The sequence below is a fragment of the Pseudonaja textilis genome, chromosome Z, assembly GCF_049901715.1.
Source record: "Pseudonaja textilis isolate UNSWEBS1 chromosome Z, rPseTex1.2, whole genome shotgun sequence".
Lineage (NCBI taxonomy): Eukaryota > Metazoa > Chordata > Lepidosauria > Squamata > Elapidae > Pseudonaja > Pseudonaja textilis.
Window position 1 is genome coordinate 20,194,709 of NC_142008.1, and position 27,235 is coordinate 20,221,943.

General features: G+C 35.6%; 1 protein-coding gene across 1 annotated transcript in view; it reads left to right on the forward strand.

The window, feature by feature from the left end:
* Positions 1-6: 6 nt before the first annotated feature.
* Positions 7-27,235, forward strand: part of LOC148123932 (A-kinase anchor protein 9-like) — a 28,266-nt gene continuing 1,037 nt past the window's right edge. Inside the window, exons 1-12 of the mRNA XM_087916944.1 lie at positions 7-50; positions 872-969; positions 3,610-3,712; positions 4,184-4,382; positions 6,780-6,870; positions 7,536-7,610; positions 11,679-12,011; positions 15,152-15,376; positions 15,741-15,872; positions 16,302-16,405; positions 17,365-17,573; positions 25,578-25,682. Coding sequence (XP_087773070.1) covers positions 29-50; positions 872-969; positions 3,610-3,712; positions 4,184-4,382; positions 6,780-6,870; positions 7,536-7,610; positions 11,679-12,011; positions 15,152-15,376; positions 15,741-15,872; positions 16,302-16,405; positions 17,365-17,573; positions 25,578-25,648 — 1,662 coding nt within the window. The 5' untranslated portion in view covers positions 7-28 and the 3' untranslated portion in view covers positions 25,649-25,682. The remainder of the gene's footprint in view (positions 51-871; positions 970-3,609; positions 3,713-4,183; positions 4,383-6,779; positions 6,871-7,535; positions 7,611-11,678; positions 12,012-15,151; positions 15,377-15,740; positions 15,873-16,301; positions 16,406-17,364; positions 17,574-25,577; positions 25,683-27,235) is intronic.

A 27,235-nucleotide genomic window follows, 5' to 3' on the forward strand; every position in this document is an offset into this window, starting at 1 on the left:
TGAGAGAAATCATTCTAATTCAGCATTAATGCCAACAGAAGACTCTCAAGGTAACTCCAAGTAAACTCTTCATGTGCAAACCTATATGTGGCTTACTTTGAGCAAACGTTTATAGAATTGAAGTCCTCGGATACAACCACTCGTTCAGTGACCGTTCAAAGTTAGGACATACTAAAAATGGAACTTTTGATTGGTCTGCAAAGTTTTGATAATCGCAGGACTTCACAGACACATGGATCACCCTTTGTGATCTTCCCTGTCAGTTTCCCACAAGTAAAATCAGTGGGGAAGCCAGCAAAGAAAGTTGTAAGTCACCTGTATCAAAAGTTGCTGCTGTATCTTTTTTTCTTGGGGAACACTGCCATGGAAGTACAAAATCCGTTTTATGCTCTGCAGCTTCCCCTGCCCTCACATAGTACAAGTAGTCCTTGATAGCAATTTGAATGTCCCTTGCTAAGCAGTGTAGCCCCATGTGCTATTGTACATCCAGAACAATGTGGGCCATAAAGTGGAAAGAGGCAGGACTGCAGGTGGGAGCACAGGTGATGAGGAGAGAGAGAAATCATTCATAATTCAGCCAGATTGTTGGAGGCAATATGCTCACTCAGTAAACCACTTAGAGCTGTAAACACTGTGAAGCGGTATATAAGTCTAAGTGCTATTGCTATAATTCAGTACTTTTATTTAAAGTAATTCATAGAGATTAAAAATTCACATACATCCTTAGACTTTCGAAGATTAATATCTTACTGGCATTATTATAAGAAAAGTAGAATACTGTTTAATAAAAATGTATTTTACAACAAGGAATTAAAATTTATATTAGAATCATGAAATGATATATACGGTTTATTTATTCTCTGTAATTTAGTTTTGCAAGGAACCCTACAAAGTCTCCTGAATAATACAATGGAAACGACCCAGAGGCTACTAGAATACCAAGTAGAATTCATAGAAAGCAGAAAAAAGGTAAGATTTGTTAAAGTTGAGCAGAGGGGGAGGGATATGACACTATCTATTTTTTGTTTACAATGCAGTCTTTTCAGCAGTCCAAGAAAGCTTCCACACCTATTTGCACCCTGAGGATACAGATAAGCTCTCAAATGCTTAACAACTCTAAGAGAGCTAACAATACACCTTCAGAGTGCTAACAACCAGATAACTGCAAAGAAGTAAATCATTCCATTCCTCACCAGTTAGAACACCAGTTAGAACTGAAGAAGCTTCTTGAATGAGAAGTGAAATATTTTCAAAGAAAAAAAAAGTTCATTTGCTTTTTGGAAAAAAGCGTCTTTGGGTATTGATACACTTCTTGAAAATAATATCTATTTCTGAATAAACTTGCATTAGAGCAGTGGTCGCCAACCAGCGGGCCGTGAGAAAATATTGGTGGGCCGCAGACAAATCTCACCCCCAGAGCACCCCCCCAAAAGCAATTAATCCAGGCTGCACAGAAACCCACTCTCCCCGCCCACTCATTCCTTACCCAGCAAACTTGCCTGTTAAATTGCTATTTTTCCTTTTTCCAACCATCTGTTCTGCTGTGCCTGGAGATTTAGATTAGCTAGGAAGTAGGAGATGGTTGGATTTCTTGCTTTCTAGCTAGTCTTTAGATTTTTAGATTTGTGCTTAAAAGCAGAGCCAAAACTCCCTTAGGACTGAAGGTTCTATTATTCAGTGCAGACTCACGGCAAGCAAATTTAAGAGACTGAGCTAGCCGATGGCAGATAGATAGATCACCGAATAATTCTGTGAGCAACCCAATCTGCCTGGCTACTTTGCCTGATTTTGGGTAAAAGTTGCTTTTTTTAATAAAAAAAATCAATATTTACATACATGGTGTGTTGTGAGTTAATCTCGTGAGTTTGCTTGCAAGCAAGTTTTATGTGACAGACTGAGCTAGCCAATGGCAGATAGATAGATCTCTGAATGAATCTGTGATTCTGTCAGGAACTCAATCTGCCTGTCTGCTTTGCCTGGTTTTGGGTAGAAGTTGCTCTTTTTTATAAAAAGATTAATATTTGTATAAATATTTATAATATTTTCATACAAACCATGCCCAGCCAGTCATATGACCACCAAGCCACACCCACAAATTAGGTCACGCCCAAAGAACCGGTTAGTGGTCCCTGGGATTTAAAATTATGAGTTTGGTGGTCCCTTAGGTCCAAAAAGTTGGCGACCCCTGCATTAGAGTACATTAAATCTTGATTTATTGATCTGTAGTACAGTGCTACAGGTCCACTTGATAGTGGATACAGAAATTAAATCAATGATAGATCAATGATGGCTAATCTTTTCGGCACCAAGTGCCCAAAGCACGCATGCCATAGGTTCGCCATCATGGCATTAGATCAAGACAAGAACTTTGGTGTCTCTTAGTTCTGAGATGTTAGAGGATTCTCAGCTAGACAATATCTTTGAAGTAGCACAACTGCTGTGGAAAGCTCCACCCCTCTCCCTCCAGGCAATCATATTTGCCTCATAACTGGATAGCATTCAGGAAATAACTTGTACCTCTTTTTTATCTCTTATTTTGTTTTTGTGATTTGGATTGAATGTGTTCTGATTTATTTAATTGTGGAACTCTTTAGAGTTATGAGATTGTAATGGGCTAAATATTGAAACGTACAGTGAGTATTTTGTTCCTCAAGACTACCATGAGTATCAGACATTCTGTTGAACCTACTGTAGTAAATCTGGAACGTAACCTATATAATCTTTATTATTTAGTGTATTGTAAGAGGAAAAAAATGATGTAGGAAATATAAATAACTGTAGACTTTCTCAAATATTTGCAATTTTTTTCCCAGAAGATGCTAAATTTAAAATGTTCTGGTGTCCTAAATATATTATGATTTGAAATATTAAGTACAATATATGTAATACACTAAGAAATAAATCTTATTGGAGTTATTGGGGTTTTGATCTATAGGGTTTTTAAAATTAATTTACTTAATTCTACTTAATAAATAAAATCATATTTAATAAAATAAAATCTGACATGTTTTAAATACAAAGCATTATCTTGATATTTAACTTTATTGATATATTTGAAAATACAAAAAAAAAACCAAATTTTTGTTTAATTTTAAATTTATAAAGAAGCATAGCATTTCATTGAACCTGCGGTGGTGCAGTGGTTAGAATGCAGTACTGCAGACTACTTCTGCTAACTGCCAGCTGCCTGCAATTGGGCAATTTGAATCTCATCAGGCTCAAGGTTGACTCAGCCTTCCATCCTTCCAAGATGGGTAAAATGAGGACCCAGATTATTGGGGGTAATATGCTGATTCTGTAAACCACTTTTAGAGGGCTGTAAAGCTGTATATATAAGTATAAGTGTTATTGCTATTGAATAACTGAAATAATAACTTCAACCTTGGATATATAATATTTCTTGTGTTTTGTAAATACAAATGTCCAGGCAATTATTATTGAATTCATGGAATATGTTATGGGCAGTACATTGTTAGAAGTGCAAAAGCTTCAGAACATTATAGTGATGGAAAAATTTCTACACTTTTGCCAAAAATGGTTACTTTGCTGATTTTTAAAAATTAATGTACATGTTTTTCTCTACTTTTTGTTATTGTTTAAATTTTTCAGATGGAAGATCAACAGACATCCCATGCTGATTATAATGATAAAGAGAATGGCTCTCTTCAACAGAATGTAAAATCTTGGCCTACAGCATCTCAAGATCTAGTTGGTAAAGATATGCACCTTAAATTATGGACTTATGTTGTTAATATAAATAGACTTATATTGTTAATATAAGTAGACATACATGGTTTTAAGACGTTTATGCATATGAAAGAAATACAAAAGGAAAGGACACTATAATCCAGTATAATAATCTTAGTTTATTATATTTTGTAATCTGAGTAATATATTTAATATCTTAAAATGTTTATAGTTTAAAGATTTAAGTTCAGATCTAGATATCTTCATGCTTCTCAGCAAAGCAAAATAGCTCTTGTCTATTTTCATAGCACTGAATTTTTTTTGAACTCTGTAGGCATGGTGAGGCTGCCTATGAATGTTCATACTTTTGTCACTCAGTTTGTATCTGAAAAATTGTGTGTGTGTGTTTGTATAAAATTCTAAGATATTATTCTGACATATTCATTGCTTGTTTTTTTATTAAGTAAACTAGTGTTTATTATTTATTCATCTATAGGCATTAAAGTTAAGTCAGTTTCTCAGGAAGAAGTAGAGAACTTGAAATTTCAATTAGAAGAACAACATGCCCAAGAAATTGAGCATCTTCGATCATATTTCCATCAGCAGTTAAAAGAAACCGAAGAAAAATATTTTATCGAGTTAGTTCACCTACAGAATAGACTCCAAATTGCCAGTGCGTCTTCTGAAAATTCCAGGTATTTATAATTTTGGATCCTATTTTTATTTTATGATTTGAGTTTATTTCAACAGTTTTTCTGTGTATTCAGAGTTAATTTTGATGCTAACAGACTCTGACCAAGGTAGAAAATTGAGAGCTTATCCTTCCTGTTTTGTATTTTCCCAATTCCAGCCATGTTTCATTTAAAAGAAGGAAAAGACGCTACAGTTGGATACTTGATTCCATGTGTCCTGAATGATCTAGGAGAGTGATACCCAACATTTCTGGCTTGGTGGCCCAAGGTTTTAGTTCCTTGTGAATAATAGATGAGGCACACATGAGCACATGCAACTCCATTTGTTCACAAATGGAATTCTTGCAGTCGTGCAAGTCAATACCCCAAGATGGCTGCCACTTTGCACAAGGGAAGTTTTGCACACAAGCACAAGATGGACATTCGTACGAGAGCATGCGGTCATGCTTGTGCGATACAATTGCCACTTGCATCAGGGGAGCTTTGTGCACGATTGCAAGACGGCCACTGGTCGCACACATACATATGCACTTGCCCACCACTGTGCGACTCTGTTTTGAATAGGTTGTGACAGTGTCGTGGACTGGAGATTGGAGACCCCTGATCTAGGTAAAGTGTATATTGCAGCGCAGTTATAGAGCATGGGGCTTGCATTCAGAAGATCCCAGATATAATATTCAGCATTTCCAGGTAGTGCTGAAAAAGACTTCTGCAGCTTGTCATAATTGTTGTATATGATAGATGGGTAGGATCATGGGTATATATCTATCTCCAGTTTGTAAAGGGGAGAGTAAACAAAGAAGAGAAGTCTATTACTTCATCTCTTCATTCCAAGCAGTCAGATGAAAAGAATGTATAGTATGTATCTGAATTTTAAAAAGAAAAGGTTGCTCATATATATTTATCCTGAAAATTGTCATACAGATTATTATTGATTTTATTAATAAATATGTAAAAATATGGATTTTGTATTGGTACATTATACAATGTTGTATTTCCTAAATAATAATGTCTATTATATGGTGGTTTTTTTCCTTTTAGATATAAATAATTCACCTAATAATATGGTATTTATCTGCAGGATTTTTTCATTATTGAAAAAAGCTTATCATTTTCTGATACTCTTTTTTCTCAAGTAAAAAAAGTCTTCTGTATTGCCCCACTGTTCCTATTACCTGAGAAGCAGAAAATTGATGACAATCTAAAATAAAGTGAGAACTCCTCATTTAAGGACTATTTGAACTTAGCAACTTGGTGCTGAAAAAGTAGGTTTATGATTACTCTTCAAACTTAGGACAGCTGCAGCATCCCACAGTCTTATGATTGCCATTTGTGACCTTCACAAGTGATTTTGGTGGTTGCCTTGATTAGGTTGTTAGTTGTTGAACACTAATGCATCCATGAACACAAACTAGAGTCAGAAGATATGATGGGCAGAGAATTCTTGGAAGTCTGGCATTCAGAGAAATCAGCTTTCTATGTGGAATGATCAACATCTATATATCATTCCAAGACTCAATCCAAAAGTAAAAAAGGATATGAAATGATCAACCTCCATATCATCAGTGATTATCCAGAAGAGCAGAAATTAACACCAATAGTCAAGAAACAAACAATACCTCAATCATGAAGCTACCAACTCAGATAAACAAGCTAACAGCAAACAACAGCCTAATCAAGGAACCATCAAGACCATTTCCCTGAAAAGGCAGGCTACTAGTGTATAAAATGAGAACAAAATCCACTCTCTCCTAGCTCTGATAATGTTACCTGCTTTGGTAATAAAATGTCTGCAAGAAAACCACCAAGCTTAAAAGAGCACGAAGGGCACCTCAGTTCAACCTTGAACTATAGATATTCCCTTCTATTGGTGATGTATAATCTTTCAGAAGCTGCTTATGCCTTTTAATAAAATGTGTTGCATCACATTAAAGCAACGAGAAAATGAAGTCCTCCTATTCCACTTCAAGTTGTTCAAGATTTGAAGAAAATTTAAAAGAAAAAACTACAATGTATGAGCAGTGCCCTGTTTCAAGGATAATTTATAATCTAGATTCCAAAAGAGGAGTGATTGCATCTATGGAACAAAACTAAATAACAGCATCCTGCACTTCCTTCTTACACATCTGCTTACTGCAGTGTTTAAATGCCTCAATAGTGTGAGCAACAACTAAAGGATCAAAAAGTCTTTGTTCCATCTGAGTGTTGATCATGCAGAAAAGAATGAGGCTGCTTATTTTAGGCTGAAAATTGGGAAAGTATAAAATTCCTGGTGAAGTCCCATTCAAGTACTTCCTTGTGGTTAGAAATTGTCAGGCCCTAATTCCCTGCTTTAAAAACTTCAAATGAAATTACATTGAAAAACTATCCAACTTCTCAATTTTTCTTTTTTTAAATTAGTATTTCTGTGAAGTCCCATGTAAATGAAGATAAGCAGGAAGCAAAACATGTTGAAGGTGATACTAAAAAAAATTCTGAGAAGGTAATAGAGGTACTATGTTTCCCTATTTACACAATGTATATTGAATATAAAAATATATTTTATATTGTTATTTTACTTAAGCAAAACCCTAGTGCAAACAAAATCTGTACATATTTTAGAATTCTTTGAAATAGTTGGAATGAAACATGTTATTTTGATTATAGAAACTTAATTATATCATATGTTTGTAAGTATATGTATGTGTGTTTATATGTGTGTAACACTAATAGTATAACAACTATAAATGTTAAAAAACTACTAACTTTATTGAAATTGTTAACTTTATTGATTTTATTTTTTATAATGCTGATGCCATTTTATCCTTAGCCTTGAGGCTCTAGTGATTCTATTTTTATCTGTTTTCTTATACCAAACATATATTTCCTTAATACACATTAAAATCTGCTTTTCCCCCTCTGCTTTATTAGATTAGATGGATTAGATTTCTGTCTACAAAACATTGTGCTACAATAAGTGTAAGAGCCTTGAGCTTCTGTTATTTGAGGAAAGCGATTAGTAATAATGCAGTATTAATGCAGTTTCCATTATATCTCTTTAAGGCAAGACTGTATTTTTATCCTTTGTTTCTATATGATAGGTATTCAAAATACAATTATTTGTGACATAAAAATGTTCAGAACTAATGTTATTAAAAATGACAATTTTTTTCCCAGTTACCTAATGAAGCTGATATGATTGAATTGCTGGAAAAACAGTACCAAGAAAAACTTCTACAAGAAGTGGCAAAGGTACAGTTGTATTAGAATACTATGGGAGAATTTAAAACCAATAAAAATGTGAGCAATATAATAAAGTAACCACAGGTGCTCATCTCAAATGTGTGCAACATTCAAAAGCCCATTGAAAAGCTGCATTTTAACAGCTTTCTAGGTAGTTGGTCCCAAATTGCGGGTGGAATGCCATAAAGTGAGATCTGTCATCAAATATTATCCCTGGACATAGATATTCACATGAAAGTAAGTGACACTGGAAATCCTGGGATGAGAATGCTAAACAGAGGAGGTGTCTGGAAAAGATCATTTGGGATGTAGCTAAAAACCAAGCCATGAAGAGTTTTAATGGTAAAATCCAGAAGTTTGAATTATACCTGAAAATCTATGGAAGTGCCAATGGTTGTCATGCAAATAATTGTATTCTGTATCAGTTGCTGTTTATAAATACCTTCAAAGATAATCTTAGAGTGCACATTGCAGAGTTTTATTAGAACTCTGATTCAAATAAAAATAAGAATTGCTGACATGTCCTCCCATTCCATGTAGGGCAACAACTGGCACAAGCCTCCTAAGCATAGTCTGTATCTTCCTATCCAGCAATAATACTCAATAATAGAATTCAATAATAGAATTCAGAGGGAATGCGATACCATCAAGAGCAGTGGTTCCCAAAGTGGGCGGTACCTGGGGGGCGGTGGAATGCCTTAGGGGGGGCGCTAAGAGGCAAGGGGGCTGGCAGGGGGTGCTAAGAGGTGGCAGGGGGGCATTCAAGGCCCTGCAGGGTCACCCCATTGACTGCCGCACCGCTCCGGAGCCGGCGCCTCGAATGCAGCAGCTCCGATGCATAGCATTGTAATGGGCTCTAGGAGGAGGAGGAGGAGGGGATGGAGTAAAGTGCACTAAATTTAAGTGTGCTGCACAGGTGCGTAGGAGAGGAGAGGAAGGAAGGAAGCCTCCGCCATGGCTTGCGCTCATTCCTCAGCCAACCTGAATTTCCAAAAACTCGCCAAGAAGAAAGAAAAGAAGCTTCTCGCACTCTCGGAAAGTCCTTCGTGCCCTACTTGGGGCTCTTCGCTATTCTTTTTTCTTCCTTCCTTTTGGAAATCTGGGCTAGCTGAGGAAGGAGCGGAAGCTGTGGTGGAGGTTTCCCTCCTCTCCCTCCTCCTCTCGTTCTTCAGCCAGCCCAGATTTCCAAAAGGAAGAAAGAAAAGGGGAAGAAAGCAAAGAGCCCCAAGGAGAGCATGCAGGGCTTTCCGAGAGAGTGAGAAGAGACGCAGAAGGGAGCGAGAGAGAGCAATATACAGAGAGAGAGAGAGAAAGAGAGAGACACAGAGAGACAAACGGAGGGAGAGAGATTCGGCTCAATTCAGCTCTGTCTGCTCCCCTCTCTGTCTTTGCCTAGTTTTGCAAGGTTTCAGCCGTGATCTAAGGTAGCAACCTCGTAGCATTGTGAGGTAACAGCCTGACTGTCACTCCTTTTGGAATGCAAGGTTTATTTTTGTATCTTTCCAGAGACAGAAAGAAAGTGGCCAAATTTCCTTACGGTTATTCCCTAGGTGTGGGAGTTGGGAAGGGAGTTGGGGGAGAAGGAGGGAGGAAGAGGCATAGAGAGAGAGAAAGAGAGAGAGTTAGAGGAGAGAGAGAGAGAGAGAGAGGGAGAGAGAAAGAAAGATGAGAAGGAGGAAAGGATGGAGAGGGAGATACAGATGGGAGAGGGAGGGAGGAGAGATAGAGAGCAACCTGTTCCCCATAGAAAACAGAAAACCACAAAACCTGGGGGGGAGTCATGTGACTCAGTGGGAGTGACATTGAGTTGCCACGCCCACCCATGTCTTGGGGCTCCTGGTGTTTTGTTTTCTGTGGGAAACAGGTCCAAATGGCTCTTTGAGTGTTTAAGGTTGCAGATCCCTGTCCTAGGGGGAGGCAGAGGAAGGGGGTCTTTGACCACATGCCCAATATCCAGGATCCTGCTCAGCCAAGCCCACCCTTCTTTGTAGTTGCTGTGCCTTACAGCAAGTTCACAGGGTGTTCCTCCTGCCAGGGCTCAGCCTCCCAAGCTGCCCCCCCCTCTTGGGGTACTCACCTCGTAGAAGGCGGTGCTCTTCCCTCCTTCCTGGAGCAGGACAGGGTTGAGGAAGCCCACGGCAGGCAGCTTTGCTCTACTTTTGCAATGTGCCGCCACTGCGTTCGGCGTGCCAACTCCACAGGCTCCCATTGAGCCCCTTGCACCTCTCTGGTGCAACAGTCAATGGGGTGAGCCTGCGGTGCCAGTACCTCGAATGCCCCCCTGCCGCCTCTTAGCTTGGGCAGGTCCCTCCAATGCAGTGGGCTCAATGGGGTGGACCTGTGGGGCCTGCACCTAGAGCGCGGCAATGTCGGCATGTTTGAAAAGTCGAGCAAAGCCAGAGGTTGGTAATTTTTGCTGCAAAGAATCACAAAAGCTTCTGAGTTGCGCACAAGAAGGGACACACATGTCAGTGCAATACAGCAGCATAAAATAAAGAAATAAAAATAAAACAAATCAAGAATTGGCAAAGCATCTCTGATTAGATTTTATTCACTACTAGGATCTAATCAGAGATGCTTTGCCAATTCTAGTCCAATGACCTGCTCCAGCAGGATTAGAAGGGAGTGTGTGTGTGTATGTATCTGCATGGCTGTCAAAACTCCAAAAACAGGTCAAGTATCTCTGGGGAGGCCAGTCATAATTTGAACACTTGCTAAACAACTGGCCATTAAGTGAAGACCACTTGTATTTGGTTTATCAGTCACCTGGCCATGCCCACCGAGTCACATGACCACCAAACCACACCTTTCCGGTCATGTGACCAGCAAACCATGCCCAGTCAGCAAGCCACGCCAGCCAGTCACATGACCATCAAGCCACGCCCACCCAGTCAGGTGACCATCAAGCCATGCCTCAAATTAGGCCACACCCACAGAAACTTAAATCCCACCCCTGGGTGGAGGGCACCGAGGATGAGTTTGTAGCACAAAGGGGGCGGTGGACTGAAAAGGTTTGGGAACCATTGATCTAGAGGTATAATTGGAGCTGACCTTCCTTTTTCGTAGGGTTCAACTTCAGCTTTGTTTTATCTTATACAGGACCCCATAACCTCTAGGTGTTGATGAAACTTTCACTGTATCTCCAGTCTTTCCTAGATTGCCTACATTTGCTGACTGAATACCCTCAGCATATTAATCATACCTCACCCCAGATCACCTTCAGAAATATGCTCATGTACTTATTAAAATGTAGAGTAAAGAGAATGGTTGCCTGTAAACTCTACAAGGGATTACCCATTGAGCTCAGTTCTCCTTCCCAGCTAATTGCATTGTAGGAAGAAGGACTATAGGAACCGTTATAATATAACACTACCAGTCCACAATGCTAACAGCATTTTCCTTCTAATATGTGTGGTGCATGCATGCATAAATATTATAGAACCTGTGTTCAATATTTTCACAGCATTTTAGTTCAATACTTAACATACAAAGCATTCATTTTATTTTCACCATTCAACATAATACTCTCATTTCCATACAAATATCTAAAACACTCCTTCAAACATTACTTCATTTCAGTTTCATATCACATTATTTTGTCACTTTTAATTCTGATCACTCTTTTGGAAGCTCCATGTTTAGCTATTTCCCTTGCAGAGATTCATATATTTGGAAAGAATGTAAAAGATCGCACTTCACATATTTGAAGACTATTGTTTTATTCCCTTTATTTTTTTCTGTGGGTGAAAGATACCCATTCTTTTGTTGATCCTCATAGTTTGGTTTCCAGAACTTTAACTTTTCTAGTAGCTTTCCTCTGAATGTACTTGTATTTGTCACTATACTTTTTGAATTATGGTGCCCATAAGTAAACAGGATACTCCAAGTGAGTAGGGCAGAGTTATCAAGCATAGAGAAAAGTGGAACTGTTTGTGATTAGTGCACCTCAAGTTAGTATTTGTCTTATTAGCTGTATCACGCTGCTGGCTCATGCTTAAATCATGGAAATAGATTACTCGTTAGCTTACATGGAAGCATGAATGAAGTAATTCTTTGTGTTTCAATGTTTTTATTAAGGTGGTTGTAACCATGAATATAGAATTTGCGCAGAAAACTGAACTAGCAAGAATTGCTAATCTAAAGGAAGAGGAAATTTCACTGATGAAACCCATAGAAACTCAGCTGGAGAATAATTATCATAGAAAGGAATATCTAGAAGAATTAAATAGTCAAAAAAATGAGAAGACATGCAGTAAGCCTGAAGAATTGTATGGTAAAATGTCACCACTTGAAAGACAATTTGAACTTGATGCTAAACAAACTACACTCTATGAAGTGCAACATTTTCATCCAAAGCTTTCAACGTATTCTTCCTCCCATGAAGAAGAAATTATTGAAAAGATACCTATGGTAAATAAATTTTAAGAATATAGTTTAATTTTTGAGATTCTCTTTTATTTTCATGTGTGCATAATAGCAAAAGGCTTGCTAGCATGTTTGTTGCATTACAATATCAGATTTCTGTCAAACATTCTTAAAAATTCCCTTCTGGACTTTCCTGCCATTTTTTGCATGTCAGCTAAACAAATTGGAATGCTGTTTCTGTGGTTTGCACATTATTATATGCAGAATAATTCTGATTCTTGCAGAAGAATTGGGGTGTCTGGTATGTTATAACAAACCAGAATCATAAGTCAAGAAATTAAAAGACGAAGAACTCAGGAAATCTATTCTCATATAACACTAAATAAATTTGAGCCCAGTTTCCTAATTTAGTTCCTCTTGTTGGCAGAAACTGATCTATTTCATTGTTGACTCTTAGCAACCATTTAGGTAAATACAAAATTCTCTTTGTATTTTCTATCCACGTGGTTTTCTTGGTGAAAATACAGGAGCGGTTGGCCATTACCTTTTCCCTCTCAGTATGAGTTGATGCTATTCCATTGTCTCTAAGATGATCATCGGATTCTGCCATTTTCCTGTGTCATAGCAGTCCAGTACAGGTGCCTGCTTCCTTTAGCTGGAAGTGGATTGACCTTTGTGCCTTGGCTGACTCTGTTCTGAATATATATTCTGAGAGCACACTCCTGATTTTCTTCACTCATCCTTCCCAGAAATATCCCTACAATGAGGCATCGCAACAGTATTAAGGGAAGGGAAGGAATGGATAAATTTTTAGCTGCAGCCTTTTATAATTTTATATAAAACAAAGTTTGAGACCAAAGAGGAAAACCTTAAGTTATACATTTTTAAAATTGAATTAATTCAATTTTCTAAATAAGTATATAAACAAGTTCCATCTAAACTAAACTTTAAAAGAATAATAAGAATACATACACACACCAATTCCTGTGCGCATGGTTTTTTTTAAATAGGTCACACTGCCGTGAACAGGACTTGCTCCTTAGTTACTATGTTTAGGGCTTCAGCATAAAGCAAAATGCATTGGTCTGCTTTTTAAATTGTGTTAGGGGAAAGTTATATTTATGTTTCAGATACCATTACCAATTTGGGATATTTTCCCCTCCAGATTATTAAAAGTAATTTCCTAGACAGAATAAAATATGCATTTTATTTGGACTGAAGAGTTGAATAGCATATTTGAAATTAAAATATAATGGAATGATTCCTAACAAACAAAACATTGAAAGCGGACAATACACAACTTAGAACTCTGTTTCCTACCTATAATCAAAATACCATAGCAAAGAAGATTTGTGCTTCTATTCTCTTTTACAGGTAGTCTTCAAGTTATGACTGTAATGGAGCCTGCTGATTAGGGCTGGAAGTCAGTACAAAGTTAAATGAATTGGCTCAAGTAATGACCAGCCATCCCTGCTGTCTCTATTGCTCTTGTTAAATGAATGTTTGGGTTATTAAGTGGAGCACCAGTTGCTTCAGGGTAGAGCAGATCCTAGTAAGCTTAGTGCGGACACAGGTCCACCAGCCTCAGGCCTCTGAAGTCCTTCCCCACTCCTCTGAAATAAATCATACTCTACTTCCTGTCTCTTAGGGTCTCACATGCTTCGCCCAACCTCTATTGCTGTTTATCCATTACCTTATACCACCTTCTTGAAGCTCTGGCCACATCCCTAGAGTTCATGTCTGTGGCCCGGAAGCACGTGCCATTTACAAAATGGCTGTAATGAATTGTGGCTTCAAAATGGTGCTTGCTTCCAGAAGGGAAGGAGAAACACATCCTAGAAAAGTGGAACTAGTTCTTTTTCTCTGAGCCTTCTCTCAGTGCAGAAAGAAAACACAGAGCACCCCCCTTGGTTCTGCCTGTTCTGTCTGTTTTTCTGGGGCAAAAAAGAACCAGACTTTGGGGGATTTCTGACATGATCGGCTGGTCTTTGGGGTACTGCAAACCTGGCTTCTGACTCTTGCTAGGCTTTGGGAAGCTAGCCCCTATGTAAAGGCAGCAGTTTCAGGACAAGCCTCCCCAAACATTTTCCTTGCTTTGACTCCTCCCTCCCCCAGAAAACCATGTTTCTTCATAAGAAAAACTGAAAATGTTGGAAGAGACAAACTTTTCAGCCTTTTGCCTAGAGAACTTACAGCAGAAATTCAACTCATAAGGAGTGCGATAGCGCAACATGTTCAGCAAACAGGATAGAAAATGGATCTTTGAAAACTTTTCGCTGTTTGTCTGACTGACTTTAGGACCCATTTAGGACTTGCCTGTAGAGTCCTAGCTGGATTCTAAAGTCAGTCAGACAAAGAGTAAAAAGCTGGGTTCTAAAGACTTAAACTTTTGGAATTGTTTTTTTTTTTCAGCTCAAGGCAGAAATATTTTCTTTGCTTCCTTCCTTCCTACCCTCAACTCTTCATCTTGGAGTCGAGGGATAGAGATTGGTGGACAGAGGTGCGGACTTTAGTTTTAGTGTCTGTTTGGGGGCTGGGGGAGAAGATCAAGAATTTTATGATTGATCATGGGCAAACAGCAGCAAATCCTGCCTCTTCCCAAAGCCTAGCAAGAGCCAGGAGAGGATTGCATTCTTTTCACGGCCAGCTCATGTGGTCAGAAAGCTCCAAAATCAGCCACCATTTCACAAGGAATTGTTGAAGTGCTACAAATGGTGGATGTTTCCAGCAGGCATAGGGAGCAGACCAAGCACTGCATGGTCATATCGGAGCAGGAGACGGGGAAAGAGGCAGGGAGTGCTGCTACATAAAGGTAAATGGCTATGGGGATGCTGCAGTCGTTGTAAATTTGAAACAAGGTCATATGTAATTTTGAGACATGGTTCGAACTTTGGATGTTCGTTAAGTGACTTGTCAAATCTCGAGGACTACCTGTATTCCATTTTTAACAATTCTTCCTCCCTCTTACATTTTATCTATTTACCCAGCAACCGTATTTCTGCTGAGCATAACAATAAAAAATTCAGGTTGAGGATCTTTCATTTGCCATTGGAATGGATTAAGGTCTTCAGTGCAAACTACTTTTTATAACCTTGTCCACTTCTAGAATTGCTTATCAGAAAATAAAATGACAATTCTTTCATGGCTGATATTCTATTTTTAACACTTATAAACAAAAATTACAGATTACAAATGAAGTTTCAACTTCCAGCATTGTTACTTCAACCCAGATATTGTCTTATGAGGATCACCTGGAAGATATGCGTCAGGAGCTTGTTCGTCAGTATCAAGAGCATCAGCAGGCAACAGAAATATTAAAACAGAGTCACATGCAGCAAATGGAGAGGCAGAAAGAAAATCAAGAGCTTCTCCTAACAGAGCTTGATAGTCTTAAAATACGGTTAGCAGAGGTAATATGAACCTAGGAAGTGGAACTTCTAATATTTCATGGTCAAAGTATTTGTCCAACTTTCAAGGTTCAATTTGTCTTAAAGTCATAAATATAATTGAAATACATTTCATGTGCCTCATTTGCTGTGAGGATGAAGCTTGTTAATAATATCCCATGTATCGTTAATTTTATCTCTTAGTGTATTCAAAGAAGGAGATAAGTCAATCCCAGTGAGTTGGGGTATTTATTATTTTAAAGTATATGGGAGAATCTGGTACCACATAGAACTCACTCTACTATATTTTGCTTATATTTATTTATAAACTTTGGTTTTTGTTACATTTGCAGAGTTTCTAATATGAGACGTCTCACTTTGTTTTTAGAATATTAATGAAAATGCCATAACAGAAAGAGAACAAATGCTTTTATATGAACTAGAATCACTAAAGAAGCAATTAATAGTTGGGAGAGAAAAGCAACTCTCTGAGTTAAAAAACAGCAGTACTCAAACACAGGTAGTGTTAATTTGCTGCTCTGATATATAAATATAATGGCATTGTGACTGCAGTGTAGGTCATTTGCAAACGATTGTCAGATTTACTTAAGTGGGTGTGGATCACATAGGAAGGTGGAGTTTGGCTGATATTCCATTGAAAATAAAGTCTTGTTTTAATATTGCTATAGTAACATCCTACAGGGAAGCAAGAAGTTATTTACTTAGCATAACTATTTAATTCTGACAGGTTGTGACTAATGTTCTTTCATTGCCAGAACTAAAATGTCCGATAACAGGAGATTTAATCATTGTTTAGAATTGCTTGAAACTTGTGAATTATTATTATTTAAATATCTGCATATCTGCATGAATTAGAACATATGGTCATTGCAATATGACAGGATTTTTGTCTCTTTTTTATTCTCTCCCATTACCAAAACTTACCCAGAATGAAAGTGTGAGTCAGACTGAAAATAAAGAGCATATTTTAGAAGTTGAAGATAGAGAAGAACAACACGAACAAGCTTCTCTTGACATTCTTTCAAAAGAGAGGTAAGCTGTCAGAAAGGCTAAAAGGTTTAGATTTCTTTTTGTTCAATTTTTCTGACATTTCAGTGGAATTAATCCATTCCTATTAAGTATTAATGAAATTCCTATTGATAGGAATTAATCCATTTTTTTTACTTATTTTTCATCCCCTAATTAAAAGTAAGCATGTTTTTAGAGTAGTGAAATTTCCAAACTATAAATTTACTTGTGTTTAATATATGACTCTTGACTAAGAATGAAATCTGTTTCTAAAACAGAAAATGATATACACACTAGACATAAAATATAGCTGGTGATTGCTTTATCTGCCATGGATTTATCTGTGTACCTGGACTAGTAATCATGGTCACACATTCTGGGATCTAACTTTATAAATTACTAATCCTTATAAAAAGAAATTATCTGGCATATACTGTAAATATGCTTGTTCATTTGTAATTAACTTTCACTTATTCAGTATCTTCAGCTGATATATATTACATTGCACAGCATATGTTATAGTAGTAAATGAGTTCTGTCTATTATTTTAATATATGAATACTTTTGTAGTGATTATTTTCTGAAAAAATAATTTGTAACATAAATTGCTTGGTGAACATCTACTTTGGGAGACCATTAATAGTATATTTCTTACATTCAAGAGAAAAGTTGTTGCTTTCTTGACCATGGTATGTTATCTAAGATCAAATGTAACAGCCATTATCTGTGAGGAAATAACTTTTTATGAGCAATTGGAGATTATGTGGTAGGATTTAGTAAATAGTTCTTGATTTTAGTTTTAGCAAATTGGTAATCTTATTTGTTACTTGCGGAATGTGTTCTCTGGTTTTTTAATTCCTGTCTTGTTCCAAGTGATTTAATGAAATAGTGCCATGAGTCCTAGTCTTTGTGTAAAAGACAAACTGTGGAAGTAGACACCATATTCTGCTTTAATTTGAATTATATTTATTTTATGAGTTCAGACGTACTTTGCAGAAAGCCAATAGTAGGCTGATGAAGATTCTGTTGGATATTGTGAAGACTACTGCAGCTGTAGAAGAAACGATTGGACACCTTGTTGTAAAACTTCTAGATCAGTCACCAAAATCTCAGTTCCTTTTTAAAAGTCTTGCATGGGAAGCAAGAACAGAAGATACCATAAAACCAAGCATCTACGTGGGATATGAGCCAGGTACTTGTAGTAAGATTATGTTCTAGATTTTTATAGGATATTTAGTATCAATAATTTCAAGTGAAATGTATTGAATATCAGGTACAAGCCCAGGGGCAAAATAATTTAATTCAATCCTTTAGTAGCTTATACCTAATAATTTTGGCAAACTAAGGCTATAACTTTCTTGCCTAGTAAATATATCATGAGAAATTCTAGGATTTGGCTATCCTGAACCTTTTTCCTTCTTCCCCATCCAGTTTGGGCTGCACAATCCCTTAATAAGGGCCTCTTTCTGGGAAAGTTTATTATTGCCAAATGTTTCTGCAGTGCACTGTTTCTGCAGTGCAGATTTCATCACATTGAGAGACCTTAAAATTCAATTTCTCAGTAAAACCAATATGGAAATTTAACATTTCTTTTTTTTTTAACAAATTTTATTCAGTTTTTCACATTAAAAACAAAAATCTCTTTTTAGTGGACAACATATTTCCAGGTCATCACCTTTACATACAAATATGACAGCAATTATACATTCATATATGCATACTTAATTCTATTATTACCTTTTCCATTCCAATTTTTCAGTAAGGAGAGAAACAAACACATAAATTCTAGCCTCTTTCATTAATCTCAAATGAAACATCTTTTTTTTCAATTATTTCAAATATAATCCTTTAATATTTATTTTAAAAATAAAGATAAACAATATGTGTTTGCATAATAATAATAATAATAATAATAATAATAATAAGAAGAAGAAGAAGAAGAAGAAGAAGAAGAAGAAGAAGAAGAAGAAGAAGAAGAAGAAGAAGAAGAAGAAGAAGAAGAAGAAGAAGAAGAAGAAGTAGTAGTAGTAGTAGTTACCAAGGTCTCTCCTTGCTTTTAATAGTCTATATTAACTTATTAATTTAGTTGGTTCTTTAGTCTGCCATATTCCCTTTCCATTACATATTCTTTTTATAAATTCTAGATTAATACAAGTTTTAACACTAAAAAAAAAGTTTTACTGTTTTGAGTGTGACACCTCAATGATTAAAATATACCTTTATTCCCTCATCTTGATTCCCAATAAACCATTATTTTTAAGAAGTTACAATAATAATCATTACATCTTTTCATTTGGATTCCACAGCATATTTTCCTCCCTTGATTTTTAGTAAGAGTTATCAGTATCTATATTACTCTATTTTCTCAATATTTTTAATTGCAGAAATATTCTTATTACCCCTTGTCACCCTGCAGAATCCCCTTTTTGGTTCATCAACCATTATCTCTGAAAAAACAATTTCTTTTCAACATTTTACTATTTCCGTATTTCTTTATTTCATGCACCTGTTTCTTACTGCTTCTCCTCCCCCTCTTTTCCCCCATATCTTTTCTCATTCCAGTTTATATCGCTCTCTTTCTTAATATCTTCCTTTCCCCTTTTATGCTGGGTCATTCTGCCTTTTCTGACTTCACGGGTATTCCCCCTTTTGATAGCCTTCTTAAATTTCAACTTTTTAACCTTCCTTCTTTCCCCACTTCTTTGTAGTGTTAATTGTCTATTTAAAATGTCTTCTCCTTGAGTCGACTCCTCCTCCTCTGAAGCTCTTTCTTCTTGTTCTTCAATCGCCATTTCCATTTTTTCTAACACAGCAAAGTGATTCAGCTCTGTAGTAATTCTCTCATATTTTTAAGTTCCATTTTTAATTCCCGAAGAGATATCTTCATTACACACTCTTATATTTTATGATCGTTAAAGTCCACAAAAAAACCACTTTTATTTTCCTTCTTTCTTCTTTCAATTTTCTAAAGTTCTCAGTTATTCCAGCCCAGGGTCTATACCAAAAACATCAATCTATCCCACAGTCAGTCTTTCCTTGCTTTTTTCTTTATTCTGGTTCTGCTTTCACTTTCTAAGATTCTTACTTTGTTTCAATATTTCTTTAACGTTATATCCACACAAGTTCATTCAGAAACAGGATGCTTTCCCTTTTGTTTAAGCTCAAGTTTTTGTCAAAAGGTGGCACTCTCCATTATACAAAGTCTTCACCTTTTCCCCCTATTTTTTTATTTAGGGTTTTTCGAACCTCAATATTCCAGCACAGTCCAGTCTCCAATTTGTAAACTTTATTATTATTGTTTTTTGACAATCTTAAGTCCAGCTTTATTTTATGCCTGTTTATTCCCAAAATATTTTCGTCCAATTTATTTAAATCTTTAGTTCCAGCTTCTTCCTTTCCCGGTTCGAAGTCCTGCTTAGCTGTCAAAAATGTTTTTTTTTTTCCCCTGCCCCTTTGTAATTTCGCCTCTCACTTTTCTTTTCTTAAAAATTCCATGTTACCTTAATCCGGGGATACTTTTGTTTAGTTGTATTGCTCAGTTGTCCCGGTTCAGATGTTATCCACCTCTTTCTTCCCTCCTGCACAAATCTTAATCCAATTGAGTCCTCCTCTTCAGAGTGGCCATTTTAAACCACCGCTGCAGTCTTTGGGGGGAAAAAGACCAAGCCCAGGGGGGGAGATGCGGTTCCCCTCAACCTGGCTTGTGGCTTCCCCTTACACCGCTACCCCTCCAAGGCAGCTTCAGCTCCTAATTGTAATAATCGGGGCTCTCCAACAAAAGTCCACAGACCATAGCCGCAGAGAGTCGCGATCTATGGTCCGTCAGCGAGGAGGCTCCGCCTTCTTCCCCTGAAACTTAACATTTCTCATCTATAAATAATACAAATTCATAGTTTGTGTCCATTTACAGTTTTTCCATTCTTGAATCCACAATTTGTTTCAAAGTTATGCTAATTTCTTAGATATGCTTGGAAATGTCTAATTACCTATCAAGTAAATAATTAGTAATAGATTATAACTGCATATTAATGGGGTCTTAATGGTGACTCTGTTATCCCCCTATTATAATTTCAGTCATGTCAGTTATTATCAGCTCGTTTGTTTTACTAAGAAATTATATACATATTTTTAAAAAACCGCTGCCTATCAACTGTAATAAATGTGACATTTTATAGTCAATGTCCCTTTGTATCTTAGTAATAAAAATATACTCTGTGTCTATCACATAAATCCCATAAAGAAACTTTACCTATTTTCTGTGATGATTTAAATTAAGGATGTGCAAAAGTTTAAAGCAAACTGTTTTGAGATTGAAACGCTCCATTTAGAATTTAAAACAGCTCTTTGAGTTTAACACAGATTGTTCACTGAAATGTTTTAAGCTTGAAATGGGGCAGTATTGAGCTGGCAATGCTTCTGATAAGATTCAGGCACTACCCTGACTTCAAAAAAATGACCTCTAAGAAATATCTGGTGATGTCAACAAATAGATACCACAAATTCAATCTCTCACAACTTTCACAAATCTCACCTGGAGAATTAGAGCTTTTAAAATAGTGCATGGAGAAGAATTTAAAGAGTAATGTAGCATTAGATAGCACCTCTTAAAGATGGAGAGTTAATGATAAGGTAGACTTTAGCAATGTATTAAAACAATTTGAGATGGCTATATTGTGCAGTGATAGTCCTGGTAACATTTAACAATGTAATATTGGAAAAGTATATATCCATCTTTGTAAAATCTACTCCAAATTAATAATTTATGGGCCAATTATGGGCATTTGCAACCATTCATTTAGTTTCTGTTCAAAGTTACAACAGCATTGAAAAAAAATTACTGGTACTCACAATTACAGTCATTGTAGCCTGCCACAGTCACGTGATTAAAATTCATGTACTTGGCAATTGGCATGTATTTATGACAATTGCAATGTTCCAGGATCATGTGATTGCCATTCATGGCCTTCCCAGACAGCTTCTGACAAGCAAAGTCAATGGGAGAAGCTGGATTTGCTCAACGACCACATCATTCACTTAACCAAGTGATTCGCTTATCCACCATGGCAGAAAAGATTGTAAAATAAGGAACAACTCACTTAACAACTGCTTTGCTTGACAACAGAAGTTCTGGTCCCAATGGTAGTTGCAAGTCAAGAACTATTTGTAGACATTTATCTAAATAATTTTTGATTTTATAATTGTAATGGTAATTTCAATGGAGTCAAATTATAAAATATATTTTAGTAAATTTTTCCATACTTTTCCTGACCTAAACATAATCTCTCCTTACTGTTTTGGCAATCTAATAGGAGACTATAGTGAGTATATTATTACTAATGTTTAATTGGCTTACTTTATATCTGTTGAATAGATTTATCAGCAATGAATACCCTACCTAATTTTCCTATTGGATTGGTCCTTCTTGGTTGATTATGCTTCAATCTCAAGGAATTTGGCGTCTTTCTAGAAAAGTATCACCTAGACAGCCAGACTGATAATGGCAATTTCTCTAGGATTCTAATAGTAAGACAGTTGGTCATTTATTTTTAGAATCTGATTCTATTATCAATATGGCACTAGATTTAGGGTAATCTGTGCTATATGAATATAGTACAATTTTTTATTTCGCAATGGACTTCAAAAATGTGATTTCAAAATAGTAATCCAGATTGCTTTTCTGTACTGGTTTTGAAGTTCTGTCTTAGAGAAATAAAGTATAAAATTTGTATGCTCATGTTTACATTCCAGGACAGTTCAGAAAAAGAAACTTCATTTCAAAGAAAATTTTCTATCTTATACTAGTTAGATTAAAATAATAAATCCAATCAATTTGTGGTTTAAATTTCATAGTAAATTTAGAAATTAAAACTTTTTTAGGTTCTACTGTTACTACACATTGTGATAACAAAAGTGGCATTTTAAAATATTAAATAAACTGTCACATATAGTGGCGAATAGTGCCATTTTTTGTATTGGCTGGAAATGAAATTTATGTCATCTGAATGGAGATATGCATATGACTCGGAAAGGACAAATTCTCTCTAAAAAGCTGTTGTGCTGTTTGAAAATTAAATTGGTAGTATAAGATTTAGTTGTAGCCTTGGCTAGTTCAGGAATTATAGCTTTTCCTAGAAAAAAATGTTTTAGATCTCAGTATTCAACAATAATTTGTAAAGTTCAGAACTTATAAAGCCAGTTCAAATCATATTATACTATGCACCTTATCACATAATTCATTTCTCAACTTAAGGTGTGTTATTAATTTTGTGGCAAAAACATTCGGGAACAAGTTTTGAAAAATCACCTATATCTGTATCCAAGCCTACCCAGGTTTTAAGGAGGATATCTGAGGCCTTACTTTGTTGTAAGTTCTCTAAAGTTGCCCCATAATGAGATAGGAAGCAAATACATTTAACAAACCAATAAATAAATAAATAAATAACAGCTAGAAGAGCGAGATATTCAGTTATATATAGGTATCTTTAATAAAGATTTTAATTGCTGCTTTTAATGTTCCTTTTTTGTACTAGTTCTAATTCTGCTGTTTATTTAATTTTTTAAAGAGTGTACATGCTTTTTACTATTAAATATTCATTTAGACTTTGTCTTTACATTATATATCCAAAATATTTAAACTTCAGCTTATTAGTTCTTCCTATGAGTAGATTAGTTTTTCTATATTTAATTTTGATTAATTTGGTCTTCTTGTGGTCCAAAGTATTCTCATCAATTTTCTCTAGCATCACAATTCACTATTTCTGGAGGTTTTTTTTTTTTTACTTTGATGGTTTGGTTTTCACAACTGTAAATGAGTATTGGAAAATGTGGCTTTGGCAATGTTTTCTAGTACAAATATACTAGAATTCATTGCCACTATGATCTAGTACTAGTATACTAGAACACATTGTTACTACCAACACAATTCAATGCTGTTTGTCATCTTTCTTCCATATAATAGACTTCTATCTATATGCTGGCCAAAGTCAATACCCTCTGAACTTTTGACCCTAGCAACATAAAGCCTGCAATTTCACTTTTTCTTCTTCATCTTTGCATTGGATTGGCATTGCTTGTTGGCATAGTCTTCATTTTTTGTAATTTTAAGCAATAGATCAACTTTTGTATTCTCTTCTTTTATATCCCAAGGATGCTTTTCCAAAGGCAACTGGACTTTTTGTGTTTTTTTTCATTGAAAACATTTCACTTCTTATCCAAAAAGCTTCTATAATTCCTGAAGAAGCAAGAAATTGCCTTTTAGAAGAAACACCCTTGGATACCATGACTAGGATGATTGGGAATCTCCATAGACAGCACTTCTTTTATCTTGAGCAAGAATCTCCTTAAGTCTTCTTAGCTTCCAATAATCAAAGTGATATCGGCATATTTTAGTTCAGAGTTGTTAATGGTATATCTGCATACAAGTTAAATAAAATATTTTACATTTGCATATCAAATAAATAGGGTGATACTTGGTTTACTTTTTGCCAGTTTTTAATTGTAATTGTTGTTCCCTGGCTAGTGTAGACATTCTTCAATAGGCAATGAGATGACCTAATATTCCATGATTTTGAAGGCTATTAATGATTTATATTCTGCTAAGGCAGAAGCCTTATCTTCATACTCAATAAAGCAAAAACAGGCATACAGTAGTTCTGGAACTCCTTTGTTCCATTATTTAAAAGGGATAAATCTTTTTTGATTCAATAATTAAAGTGATAAGTATTTCTCAATAATTAAAATTTATGGGATTTTAAAGAAGTGATATTACTTTTTTCCAAAGTATCATAGTTCATATAACAGAAAACATCAAATCATCCAGAAAATGTCCTCTAAGGACCAAGATTAAAGGATATGATAAATGAATGTAAACGTATGAGTGAAATATTTTAATTTGTTTATTTTCTCTAATCTTTAAAAAATTAGAATGCCATGATCTATAATTTAAAGAACAAAGATATGTTTCTGTTTTCATGAGTTTCTGTTTAATGAATTCAATAGTCCTAATTTACAGTGATAACTAGTTATCCCTAACCATCTCAGAAAAGCTAAGCAGGTTTGAATCTAGTTAATACATTGCTGTATTAGCAATGTATTAGACCTCCAAAAGACACTTGGGATACTGACTTGGTTAGACAGTTAATAGAAAAAAACCCTCCTACTAGGTGGCATTAACAAAACTACAAGGGCCTTCTCAAAAGTTGCCAAGAGTTTTATAAATCACATTTATAGGCTTTCCAGCACAAAATTATTTTGAGTCAATATTACTTAATAGGAGCTTGACTATTATCTTTATAAGTGTAGGTTTACCTTGCTTTATTTGATTCATTGTGCAATTGATCGCTTTCATTCAATAATTCATTTAATGCAAAAATATTCATTGTTAGAAGATTGGTGCCAGCATAGTCATTTTGCACCAAAAGTCTTTAAAAAGCAAGAATTCTTCCCATCAGAACTGCAGTTCATCAAAATCCTTTCTGCTCTCACTTACAGTGACTATTATAGGCCAAAACAGCCATCAAAATTTTATGCAACTCTCTTACTCAAAATGAAAAGAATTGACCTCTAATCCTAGAAACAAAGTTGTCTGGTAACGAATGAGCTTTCAGCCTCGGTGAAACTATCCTGCGCAATATAATGAAGAATGCCAGTAAAAGTCATTATGTTATTTACTACATGTTTTGTCTAACATGATTATCATGTGCATTAGAAATCTATAGAAAAGATGAACAAAATAGTTTTCCTTTGTATACGACATAAGTCAATGAAAAATGTGCTTAAAAGTAAGGTTTTTAAAACATACTAGCACATTTGTCAAGGCATTTGGTTTAAAAAGGGCAATATTACTGCCTGCAAAACCCTTTTTTCTTCTTACCAGTGTCTTGCTTTAGGAAAATTTTACTTTATAAAAAGTTTCCAGAAAATATAGCATAGTCGAACCTATATTAAATACCAAGTCCTCGAAATCTATTGTAACTCTTCCAGTCTACAGAGAAAAAGAAAAACTCAGTGTGTTGTTTTAGCTACAAAAATAGTGTCAAGAATGTATATTCCAAAGTTAAACTATGGGTATTGTGCAGTGCACACTGCAGTAAAGTTCCAGGTTTACCCTTAATTATAAATATTCATTGTTCTTTGCTTATAGTATAGAATACCCAATAACTAATTTATCCTTTTATTTGACTGTATTTTTCTGTAGCTCTGCTTACTGTACTCCAGGTTGTTATTTGTCAGAAGCTGAGCAGGGTCTCTTACCTGGTCAGTACTTAAGATGGGTGAACTTCAAAGAGCATCAGTTGCATCAGTAAGTGGTGTTGATGGCTCAGTAGAGGGTAGATCTTCCCTCAACTCAGTCTTAACCGATGTTTGGTATAGCATTGACAAACAATATCCTGGATGTCCATTGCAAATGTCCTTTCTGCTCTGAGGATATTAAAGCCCTTTCATCTTCTAGCCCTGAAGTATTATACATTTCATATTGTTCAAAGTGAGAGTGGTTATGTTTAATAATTTTTAAGCACTGCCCTTTTAAAATTCATTGCATTGAAAATTGGCTAATAGCATATGTCAGACATCCTTAAGGAAATTGCACATTGTGCCTAGGAGTTTAATTTCTGCAGGACATGGAAGTGCTTTGAAATCCCATGCAGATGAAAGGTGCCAAGTGAACATAAATTAAATTCATCCAGTTACTCATTTCATTCATAAAAAAACAATGAGTTTTCTTTTCATGGAGTGTTGCAATTAGTATTTTTGTTAGCTTTACAAAGCTAAAAGGAGATATATAACAGTAATTACCATTAAGGAAAATATTTCAGACATGGTATAAAGTGTAATTTAAAATGTGGTACCAACCACTTTAAAATATAATCAGAATATCTGGGACTTTTATTGAATCAGTTAGGTTTTAAAAAGAAATGACTAAGTGGTCACTCTTAATTATTCCTTTTAAAGGTTAAAGAATTGTACTGAGCCACATTTAAATACTTTGGTCCGATAAAAATTTGTCCTTAGAAGTTTGGAAAAAAGATCTTTTAGGTCAATGAACATAAGCACACGTATATTTGTTGTGACAGTACGATGTAAAAAGTACTATCTTTTATAGCCTAATGACAGATCAGCAATATTAGCTTGCTTTTTGTCAAGCATATTTATGCTTGATCAAGATGCCTTTTTCCTTGGAAACAAATCTTTCTTTCTCAAGTGCTTTAAAATAAAGCCTCAAAGCAACAATATGCTTAGCGTATGTTATATATGGAAGAGCTGTGGTGGCATAGTGGTTAGAATGTAGTACTACAGGTTACTTCTGCTGACTGCCGGCTGCCAGGAGTTCAGCAATTCGATTCTCACAGGCTCAAGGTTGAGTCAGCCTTCCATCCTTCCAAAGTGGGTAAAATGAGGACCCAGATTGTTGTGGGCAATATGCTGACTCCGTAAATTGCTTAGGGAGGACTGTAAAGCACTGTGAAGTGGGTATTTAAATCTAAGTGCTATTGCTATATTTTTTAAAAATAAAGATTAAGATTGGTAAAAGCTAGTAAAAAAGATAATGGCAGAGATAGCAAGTTAACTTCTTAAATCCATTTTATATTAAATGTTAATTCTCTGCTGGGAAATCTAAAGGTTCACTTGAATTCCCAGATTAAAATTAGATGGACAAAAATTGGCATTTTAAAACACTTCTAAAAAAAATATCTCAGAATAGAGATTTTCACACCTAAGGCAATAGGTTTCCATTTGCAGTGGAATGTTCTGAAAAAAATTGGGCTAGAAATGTTTTGGAAGGAAATATTTTGGCAAATCCCTGCCCACTACAAAATTATTAATAGATTTTCAACTGCAGTCACATTTGTATAA